This window comes from Mytilus edulis, chromosome 6 (genome assembly GCF_963676685.1).
Source record: "Mytilus edulis chromosome 6, xbMytEdul2.2, whole genome shotgun sequence".
Taxonomy (NCBI): Eukaryota; Metazoa; Mollusca; class Bivalvia; order Mytilida; family Mytilidae; genus Mytilus; species Mytilus edulis.
In genome coordinates this window covers 66191058-66202849 of record NC_092349.1, presented here as the reverse complement: position 1 = coordinate 66202849, position 11792 = coordinate 66191058, and the positions used below count along the sequence as shown (strand labels likewise).

At 32.0% G+C, this 11792-nt stretch overlaps 1 protein-coding gene across 2 annotated transcripts; it reads right to left on the bottom strand.

Annotated features, from left to right (window-relative positions):
* Positions 1–1819: 1819 nt before the first annotated feature.
* Positions 1820–9759, bottom strand: LOC139528181 (uncharacterized). 2 transcript variants are annotated; one of them, XM_071324054.1, is made up of 2 exons: positions 9264–9759; positions 1820–3620 (listed from the first exon to the last, which is right to left on the bottom strand). In XM_071324054.1, exon 2 carries the CDS (start codon positions 3472–3474, stop codon positions 1840–1842), a length of 1635 nt encoding a protein of 544 aa, XP_071180155.1. In that variant the 5' UTR covers positions 3475–3620; positions 9264–9759; the 3' UTR covers positions 1820–1839. The 2 variants fall into 2 exon arrangements, with proteins under 2 accessions (XP_071180155.1, XP_071180154.1); XM_071324053.1 differs by lacking the exon at positions 9264–9759 and adding an exon at positions 4041–4160.
* Between the last annotated feature and the right edge of the window lie 2033 nt (positions 9760–11792).

Sequence of the window (11792 nt, the reverse complement as noted above, 5' to 3'; positions counted from 1 at the left end):
ATGAGGGTCGGTTGAAAACAAAACTTTACGACAAAAGAGATGATTTCAGCTTTCCAATTGTGAACTTTCCATTTCTAAGTAGCAACATTCCAGCAGCACCTGCATTCGGGGTATATATCTCCCAATTGATACGATATTCCCGTGCTTGCATTTCCTATCATGATTTTCTTGATAGAGGTTTGCTGCTCACAAGGAAGCTATTAAACCAAGAGTTCCAAATGGTGAAGTTGAAATCATCCCTTCGTAAATTTTACGGACGCCATCACGAGTTGGTTGACCGTTATGGAATAACCGTTTCACAAATGATATCGGATATGTTCCTTACATCGTAACTACAATCCCCTTCCCTTTCATGAATATGACCTACCGAATTAGACTATTTACCGGATTTGTAATCACATAAGCAACACGACGGGTGCCACATGTGGAGCAGGATCTGCTTACCCTTCCGGAGCACCTGCGATCACCCCTAGTTTTTGGTGGGGTTCGTGTTGTTTATTCTTTGGTTTTCTGTGTTGTGTCGTGTGTGCTGTTGTTTTTCTGTTTGTCTTTTTCATTTTTAGCCATGGCGTTGTCGGTTTGTTCTAGATTTATGAGTTTGACTGTCCCTTTGGCGTCTTTCGTCCCTCTTTTAGGCATATGACAATTTTTGTCCATCTATTCCGTTGGTTGACATATAGTCTTACACTTGATTTTTTTCAGGCATTTTGGACTCCACTTTCTTGAATCTACATTTGTCCTGAGTATACATAAGATAATTGCATTGTAGATGTTAGGCAAATAACTTTAGTATCAATCAAATATGAACGTTTGCTTCATAAAAGATCTTAGCTTGTTCTACTCAGATCTACGTAGTTGGTTTGAATTAAATATTTTTGTCCAGAACGATAAACAATATAAGCAACTGGAAAAAACTCATCATAGATACCAGGATTGAAATTTTGTAATGGCGACAGACGCGCATTTCATCTACAAAAGACTCATTAGTGACTCTCGAATCAAAAAATTTAAAAATGCCAAAATAAAGTACGTAGTTGAAGAGCAGTGGGGACCAAAAATTTCATAAAAAATTTGCCAAATACGGATAAGGCAATCTCTTCATGATGAAGAAAATCCTTAGAATTTTAAAATATTCAAAGTGTTTTAAACAGTTAATATATAATTATGACCATGTTAATGATAATTCATGTCAACACAGAAGTGCTGACTATTAGGCTGGTGATACCTTCGGGGAATTAAAACTCCACAACATTACTAAATTAAAAACTTAACTTTGATCTTGAAGTTTGATTTTGCTTATTAATACTATCATTATTCATCACGGTTTGGCGGTCACAAATTTCTTTTAAATCTTCAGTATCATTAAGTATGTATACATCTCTCACGTTTGGATTTAACAGATACATATGATTTTTTTTTCGATATGATTTTTGTTGGAATTTTCTTGTCGTATAATAAAATAACTTGTTTGTTCTTACATTAGTAAACATGACAGGTTTCACATGTGGAGCACGATCTGCTTTCCCCTGCGGAGCTCCGCAGATCAACCCCAACTTTTGGCTGGGTTCCGATTGCTCAGTCTAAAGTTTTCTATGTTGTGTTTTGTGTATTTTTGTTTGTCTGTTCGTTTAATCCTTTGTTAGCAATAGCGTTGGCAGTTTGTTTTCGACTTATGATCGAGTTTTAATTTTCTTCTATTATATAAGAACAGAAATGTTTTGTAATTTTGAAAAAAAAACTATAGGCCAACATTTCTATGACCTTTGGTAAGATGAACCGAAATTATCAGTAATTTGAAAATTAGATATGCAAATGATAATTTCACAATCATTAAAATGTTTATTTGCATGAACATGAATTATTTTGGAATGTAGATGAAAGTGTATGATTCGTTATCTTTGAGCATTCATCACAAATATAGTTATTTGTCTGAACGGAACTTTGTTTATGCATAACAAATTCGTCATTGCGATTACAATCTTCTTTTAATATATGTCCTGATGAAGATTGTTGCTTTTGTAAATCGTCAGTGGTATAAAGTTCGGAAGACGTATGCGAACAATTTTCACAAATAACACGTGAGTGCCTATTGTCGTTCTTTAAACATAATAAACAATGCACATGTTCACGATCACTGAGTTTTGCAATAGAGTTTTTACATTTGGAAGACAATTCTGCATTTGAGGTATATATTTGTTCGTTTCGGTGGTTATTATTAACTTTAATACTGCAATCATTTGAATTTCCTTCATTTTCTTTGCATGTTTTGCACTTTTGTCCATTTTTAAATGGAATGTTTTCATTATATTTATCAAGGTCATTGGAAAGCGTCAAACTTGGTATTACGTTATCATTATCCTTCACCTTTGCTCGAGATTCTAATGTTTTATGTGATTCTTTCACAGATATGTTGCTATTTTGATTTATTTCTTCTTCGTTAGATACACAATTAGCATGTATCATAGCCGTTGTATATAACTTATTATTATTCATCACGGTTGGGCGGTCACAAATTTCATTTAAATCTTTAATATCATTAAGTATGTATACGTCTCCCACGTTTGGATTTAAAGACGTACATTTAATAGGACTTTTATTTGAACTTTCTTCTCGTGAAACAGCTGATCCGAATGTCAATTTACTGACACTTTTTTTCACTTGAATTGAAACATTCCGTCTGTTTGTTTTATTAATTCCTGAACCTGCTGAAAACAATCGGCTGTCCGACAGTGAACGACGAGGGGATCGTTTCGGTTGTCTGTTTTCATACGACATTGATGCACTGAAATCTGAAATATCCCTCAAATGAAAACTAGGCTGTTTAAGAGAAGGTTTCAACCTTTTTGAGTTCATTGTATTTTTTAAGCGTACATAATTATCAATTACTGGTGCAATATAAAATCGGCCATTTTTATGAACAGTTTCTTTTAAACCCTCCGGTTTTTGTATGTCTGGTGTCGGACTCCTCCGCGCATTCATAGCTGTGTTATATTTCACTAACGAAGCATACGAGGTCACCGTATCATACATTTTATTATCGATTCGGTTTTGTAAACCTTTCTTCGAAGTCACAGTATCACATACCAGATGCGAGGTCGATAAATTCAATTCGTTAAAATCTTGATCTTCCTGCGTCACTATAACATACGATGTGACGTCATAACTACATCCTCTTTCGTGGAATTTAGAGTCTTCTCTCATCCACTTGCAAGCGCGCAGACAAATAATCCACAAGAAAGCAATTATAGCTAGTACCGGTATAATTGTTATACTTTGAAAAGTTTTTCCTTTTGATACTTGGTTAGCAAGCCATTGGTCAAGGTTATAATAAACTGGTTTTGAACTATTTCGTGAATCGATAACACCTGTTTTCGTTGTATTTGCAAGTCTGTTTAATATAACTGAAGGTTTTGTAACATGAATCAAATAAAATATAATCCATATCTGAATGAGGGATAAAACTAATACTTTCATTTGATGTTCAACGAAAACCGAACAAGCTAACGTCTTCACTCATCGAACTAAAGTGATATTTTGGAGGGTATGTAGCAGTTTCATCGGCGCCTGATTATTGTAAAAACCTCTCATCAAAATAATTGTAATACCAAGTTATCTCTCAACTGAAAAAAAAAAGTATTTAAAAATTCAGATCATTGACAACCTTTTCATACAACGTAACACAATCTTGATAAACAATATTGAATGCAGTTGGTTTTACTTTCAATATACTTTGAATAGACTGAATTTTGTGAAAAGGAAAAGGATCGCATTCTCACATACTAATTAGGCATAATTTTAATAGATTTTATTCATTCATGAAATATCAAAGGAATAAATTGACGTCTATTCATATAGTTCTTAAATCGAGATTTATTTTATTCGCATCTATCTATATTTGTATACATATTTATTTTGAGTACATACGGCATTGATATAACAGAAAACAAAAGTGAGACAACTCAAACACTTAAGTCTGACACTTTCAAATCAATGACATTTTTTTTTTTATCAATACGCTTCTTTTTAAACTTTTAACTTACCAACTGGGAAAATTAATATTACACAATATCCGGACGGAGAAAAATACGCCATGATTGTCGACAATGACACATCTGTTTCTCAAGTGATTTACATGTACCAACACGTGGGTTTAGCACAATAGATTTACTTGTTGTTTGTTTATTATATAGTTAATCAAGGGAAAAGACGATACAAAAATAAACGGAAATACTACTGAGGCTCCTGAACCACACTACTTATCCGTCTTTGTCTCCAATGACGATTGGAAAAAGGGTCAGATATTAAATCAAGTTCGCATAATCAATACAAACATTACTGTAAGATTTAATTTATTCGAACTGTATTTTAAATGAAGTGAATGTATTTAAGGTTAATAGGTAATCGGATATTAAGGAAGTTATTATAGAAAGCTCATTAAATTAAGTAAATATGTAAATACGTGACAGTCTTAAAGCTTTTACATTTAAATGATATGTAACAACATATTATTTTACAGTCTAGTTAAATGGCTACTCATTTTCTCTTTACTTTGAAATTAACGTTCTACTTTTTAAACTCGTGCAAATCATTTCAACTTTCAAAAGTGTCTAAATAAAAAAGAGTTGATAAAACAATCTGTTTTTAAAAAGGAGACGAGCGATAACAAATAAATTGACAACGACAAGGCTTAAAAAGAAAAATACAAACAGAAAAACAACAGTACACAAAATAAAACATAGAACACTAAACACCGAGCAACATGAACCCAACCAAAACTAGGGTTGACGTTTTTGATACGGAATCAAAATGAATTGCAATCTGTGAGTGTGCTTACTCTTACACAGATAAAAAAGACATATTAGATGCTACGTTATAAAATTTCATGAAAACCAAACATACATTAGAAAAACCGACATGCGACATGCAAGATCAACTTCGGACTGCAGAGTGCTATACGATGGACTATAAAAGTCAACTTCTATACTAGTACAAAAAATTGAAACTTGATCCACAAACGGAGTGACTGTTACAAGAGTAGAACCCTTCTTCAAATTAAGTTAAAACAAATGTCTACTTTTAACATGTTTAATCGATAGAACATTCAAAGAAGAGCCAAGAAATGTCTTTTTAATATTAAAAAAGTTTACACAATATCCATTTCATACATGGGAAAGCAGAACACAAGTAAGACACTAAGAACCAAAAATTTAAATGAACGCAGTCAAATATTAACGACTAAAACACTAGGATTGACATAACCAATGGGTTCAACTCCAGTCAGTTAAAGAAGGCATTGACTGACAATAAAAGCAAAATATAAGACTGTACGCAAGCTTTCATTACCTTAAGTAAGGATTATAATTTGCTCTAAATGTATTGCTGACTAAAAAAAAAGAAGAATTATGAAATGTTAATACAAAAGTTCAAAGTGCATGTATAGTTATAGAAGTATGACCAGACTAGAAAGAAAGTAGAAAGAATGAAAACATTATCTATTCAAACCAAAAGGGGGTAGTAATTCGGATAAGAAAATCAAAGAGAGGTGCACAATGGAATTAAATGTTGAGAGTTCTCATCAGTTGGTCGACTATTATGAAATAAGTGGGAGTCAGATATCCACTGGTATGTCCCAACTGTCATGGTTGGTCGTTTGTCGGTATTTCACATGATAGTTTTTTCTTCAACTTGTCAATTTTTAATTTCCCTTCTTTATCTCCCATCTTGTTTTCTGAATTCTGATTAAAGGTTTAAGAGAAATGGGTTTAAATTCGTATCGTGATTTGTAACTCATTCCAAAGTTATGAACCCTTGAAACATTATTTGAATGAAGATATGGACTACACATGAATAAAGAAAATTTGAATGTGCACAAGTACGCGAGGACGATTCTTTCAAATTATAAAAGCATTGTCGAAACAGTCAAAGAAATGTCAAGGGGAAGTAACTGATGTATTTGAAGGACAAAACGGACGAACGAATCAACATTGCTGTCATTATTTACAGCCCGATTAAAAAATAAGAAATAAATAGAGAACACAGATCTAATAAAAAGGAAAATAAACAAATAGAAAATTGTGTATTAAACGAACCTAACTGGCTGTCAACATTAGATTAACACAAGATAAATTATTCCAACATTTAAAAAAAATTATATGAAATTAATTGGGTAGGTAATGTGAATCTGTTGATTGTCTTACTTGTATCTAATTGATCCAAAATAATTTCTAAACAATAGACGTTTGCTAATGTTATGTTCAGGATATATAATTCTTAGTAAACTATTGTTTACAGAAGCGTGTACCTAATAGCTTACTAAACATTTGTATTAGATGAAACAATAAGTAAGTGTACAATCACGTTCATGTGTTTCTTCTTGTGTCTGTTGACTTTGGCATATGATGCATTTATTACTGAAAACGCTTACCCTGACAACGCCACCGGTTTTGTTTCTGTTTGGAATTTACGTGATTTCCTCATTTTACGTTTTTAACTTGTTGTGTCTCTACCAAATCGAAATTTGAACATCGGTAAAATGAAAGTAAAATAACAAAAATACCGAACCCCGAGGAAAATTCAAAACTGAAAGTCCGTGATGAAATGGCAAAATCAAAAGTTCAAATACATCAAACAAATGGATAACAGCTCTCATATTCTAGACTTGGTACAGACATTTTCGTATGTAGAAAATGGGGGTTAAAACTTGTTTTATAGCTAGCTAAACCTCTCACTTGTATGACAGTCACACAAAACTTCATTATATTGACAATGATGTGAGAACAAAACAAACAGACAAAATAGGTAAAAATTCAAAAATAGAAGAACAGCAGTCAACATTGTGTTATAATATTAACCTCTATAAAAACAAACAAAATGTCAACAAAGAAACATAAAAACTATTGTCGCTTTTATTTGGATTATAGCCAGCAGATACAAAACGGGGATGGTTCTTTTAAATCTACATTGCCAGATATGAAAGAGAGATAAAAGACACGTATAAAAAGTTTTAAATTGTAATTAAGATATCATTCACATTTCTAATTGAGCCGCTAATAAAAAATATTTCTCAGAATTATTAAAAATATACAGAATTTGTCTAGTAATAGAACTTGTATAAAGCGGAAACAAATGACGATTACAGAACAGAAGTTTGATATCCTATTTCTAAACTCTAAAAACTTTTATTTGCAGACGTCATCGAAGTAAATGTTGCCAGGTATATAAAAAGGATTTCCCCCGTGTGTTGAATACGCAATGGTGGCCTATGAATGTTGTGTGCTCTATTGTCGGTTTTCTCTTTGACACATTCCCTATGTTCATTCTTAATTTTATATAGGGAATAAGACCAGATAAACCTGCCAAATTGCAAAGGTTGTTTTAAAGTTGTGATTTTTAAGATGAACATCCTCGTCTGCCTTGGAAGTGATATTAATCTAATTTTGTAAAGTTTATTCAGTCGACATAAAACATTTTGTACACTAGTACTAAAACATCATAGACATAAACTTATAAAAGTAAAATACAAATTTAAATCATATTTCCATTACATTTGTCTCTTTAATTTACTCGTTTACTGTCCATTAAGTTAAAGGGAACCAAGATTCGAATTTCGACAATTGAATGTCTCGTCAGTGTTATGTATATACCAATGTATACAATGACTTAATTATGTATATTATTCGAAAAGAAACGTTGAAGATATTATATAACCGAAAAGGATCAAAGTACATCCAAACAGGAATGTTAACTATACACGAGGTAGAGCAATCAATTAATTTCAAAAGATTTTACAAATTTTACAACAGCACATCTGAATAAGATAACATTCGTATTGTCATGCAAGTACCGAAGTACTGCATGGTATTAAGGTAGATGACAAATATTATGGACCCATTGGTAGAAACAAGATTGAACTGAACGATTTTATGTGCACCTGATGTTAACGTGTCTAACATTACTTCAATAGAATAGAAACGATATTTTATGATAAAAGAAATGCTAATATTTCTTAGAATCTAAATCTTATATAGCTTTAAAAGAATAATACGTGCAAATAAACACGAGAAAGAAGTTTAACAAAAGAAACACTCATACAGAAAACGATTCATATGTATCAACAATATCAATTATCTTGTACTTAATGCCTAAATTTAGTTAATACATATGTACTCTGCATCTGGATCAAACGGTTTTATACAGAGTAATTCGTGGACAACACGAGATGCTTACTCTACGGACACACTTGGTATACAGCCGGTTACATTTAGTGTGTAGATAAATGTAATATCTTTTATTAGCTTGATTGCTAGCTGAACCGTGAAGTCATTATTAGATTAGGTAAACTACCCTCCCTTAAGAGTAGACTAGTCCGACAGTTAAACAACCAATCTGTCTATATGACTAGACTACTCGAAAGGAGGGTAGTATACCTTACCTAATAATGACTGCTAGCAAACAAGCCAACCAAAGATATTAGATATACCTACATACTCAATGCAATTGGCTGTAAATGTGTTTGTAAGTTATATGGTTAATTCCGAGGCAACAGTAGTTTAACGATGTTCAATTCTCATAAATGCATTAAGATAATACAAGTATAGGTAACAAACAAAATCTGAAGGAATCACGTGAACTCCAAAGGAGTTTAAATTCGTATAAGAACAGCGTATCAATTGAGGCATGTAAACGCCATACGATGGATTAGAGGGGTTATAATACGGCCGAGAAATTAGATGTTGACAATTGGAGTTGGAATCATCTACCAGTAGACAATAAGACAATAACAATCAAAACCAAGGAGTAAACAAAGACTCACAAAACCAAAGGACATTTACATCAACAGTTATAAATAATAATTAAGAAACAACACGAACTCCACTAAAAACCGGGAGTGAAATCAGGTGCTCCGGAAGGATAAGCATTTCCTGCACCGTATACCGCACCCGTCGTGTTATTTCTTTGTTCAGTTCGATATTTCGGTAAAATACAGTCTGTCTGTTGAAATACCTAACCCACAAATATGTTGTCTATCAGAAAGTCGGGCATTTTGATTATAACAATTCTTGTGCATTTGTGTTTGAATCAGTGCGTTTCTTTACTAAGTAAGATTGTTTGCATTTTTTTTTGTGACTTTTATTGCAAGTATTCATACGAATTAAGTACATCATCTTTAATCTAATATGATTTAAGATACAGTTCTTATTCCTTGACTTTTGACATGTAACTGACCATTTGTACACTACCTTAATTTATATTCCGTACATTACCTTCACTAGAGTACTAAGTACACTTTCATCGGAGCCTGTTATTCCTGTCTTCACAGTTACTGGCGTCTACTATTAGAGTATATTTCATGAAACAAGGATGTATAATTGAATAAAAACTACCGGTATCCTCATCAACAGATAAAACTTTGCTCGACAGGAAGAACAAAATCTGTATAACAAAATATTTCTATTTCCTTTTATTATCAGCAAATTCAACGAAATCGTGTTTTAACGCACCAGTAATATGTTTTTATAAAAAAATAAAATGAACATTTATAATCTCTTAAAGTAGTTGAAGCATTTCAGTCATTTAAAAAAGACGTCAGTAATTCGAAACTGTATTTATATCTCTTTTGATCTTGTCAAAAAGTAACGATAAGATCAAGGTTTTAAATTAAAAAGTAAATCCGTGATCAGATTAGTAAAATAAAAAAACACATTACATTTAAAATCAGTGATTATGTTGTAGACCTACTTTAAAGATTTCATGTATGATGAAATGTAAAACAAATTACAGGTTTTTATGTCAAATCTCTATTCCCGTCATGGACTATGACATAAGAGGAATTACAGCAGTCAAATATTTTGAACAAGTATCACATAATGCATCATTTGTGTCATTATTATGTCATTTTTAGTTTGAAATGCTTCAACATTGTATAAAATATTTTGGCATCGATCATCACGTAAGAGACATTAATGATTGAAATGCGCATCTGGTCCATAATAATTTGTACCGTTTGTGATATAAATATAATTTCATTAGTATTAGACTGCAATTGTATAATACTGTTAAAAGGAGATGTGGGTGATTGCCAATGAGGCATCTACCATCCAGAGAACATATGACGAGAATGTACGCAACTATAGGGGACTGTACGACCTTTACCAATGAGCAAACCCTATATCGTGGCTAATTAAGTCACTAGCATGGCAAAACTAAACATTTTGCGGCCAAGTTCATGTTACAACAATAAACAAATAACAAAAGACAGACAGCAACTAGAGACAACCACTGAATCACAGGCGTTTTGACTTTGGACATGGAATATTTTTTAACGCCTATCCCGTATTTATATTGGACGGGAGTAAAACAGCACGACACGACAAAAAAGAATAATAGTGAAAATGCTGAAAAAGTCATCGTATACTAGTATTAAGAAATATAAAGGCGTGAAAGTTTCACCCTTCTTAAAACAGGACACAAGAATCATTGATATGCTAATTTTTGCGGTATATTTAAGAAATAATTTATGCAAGCTATACTTTATTGTAGTTTTAACATGGGTAGGCATTATAATCGTGATTATTTTTGCCCGAGCGATAGTGAGGGCTAAAATAACTCGAATATAATGCCTACCCATGTTAACACGTACACTAAAGTAAAGCTTGCATCAATTATTTCGATTCTGATTAGGACAATTAAGGTTATTTCTATGTCCGATGTGTATATGGGTAGAACGTTTGTGTAGGCTCATCCATGAACCTCCCTCATTATTTTGTAAATAAACATATGACTGGCAATGTGATTTTCAGAGGGAGGAGTTTTGAACAGCGAGCATGAACGGTTTTCGTGTCTAGGTCAAATATGTTAATTTCGAATTGCAGCACGTTACAGTCATAATAAATGAATTAATAACAACGTGTATATCATTTAAGAGGTTGGAAGTGTTTTTAAGTGAATCAAATATATTAAATGCATGCTAATGCTGCAGTAGTCAATTTACGCATGTGCAAACTAATTTTATTGGATTTAGAGCACGAGTTTATTCATAAAGCGAATGAAGCACATCATAATTAGAATAATGATTTAAAAATCGTATCCCACCGAGTACACGTGTTTATCAATGCCTTGTGCAATAATTTTTTCACCAGAAAAAAATGTATTTTCAAATGTCACATATTAAATGTTTTATATTGAATTATGAGCTAATTTGCTGACTGCTTGATTACACTGGTCTAGCTCAGACAATGAGAAAAAATGAACGTTTTTGCTGTCTTATAGTAATTTGCGGCAACACTTTATTTTCTAATATAGATTGTGTATTTGGATAAATTAAATGAATTAAATTGTGTTAATATTAAATGATGCCATATTTAAATTGAAAGCCTGCTGTATAGGATTTGGTCTGTATTTTCAGTCTTTTCCGGTATTGAACTTAACGGACCAACTGGTGTCAATGTGCACTATATGTTTTTACAAACACTGATATTATTTTCAACATGGTTCGAAACAAAATCATTTACAATACACCAATAACATTCAACATTCGTAATTTAGACGAAAGGTAAATATTTGGTCTTTAAAATGATATTACGTTTTGAAACTTTTCTCTTTTTTAACATTTTAAAAAATCATATTACATTGCCATATTAAACATTGTTACATGAAATGTTTTGTAAGAATAATGAAATGCAATACTAAAATTTAAGTAATACTGTCAATATATAATTAAATTATAATTAAATTCAAGAATATATGGTTAAATTCAAATTAACGAAAATAATCTTATTTGAGTGTAAAAACTA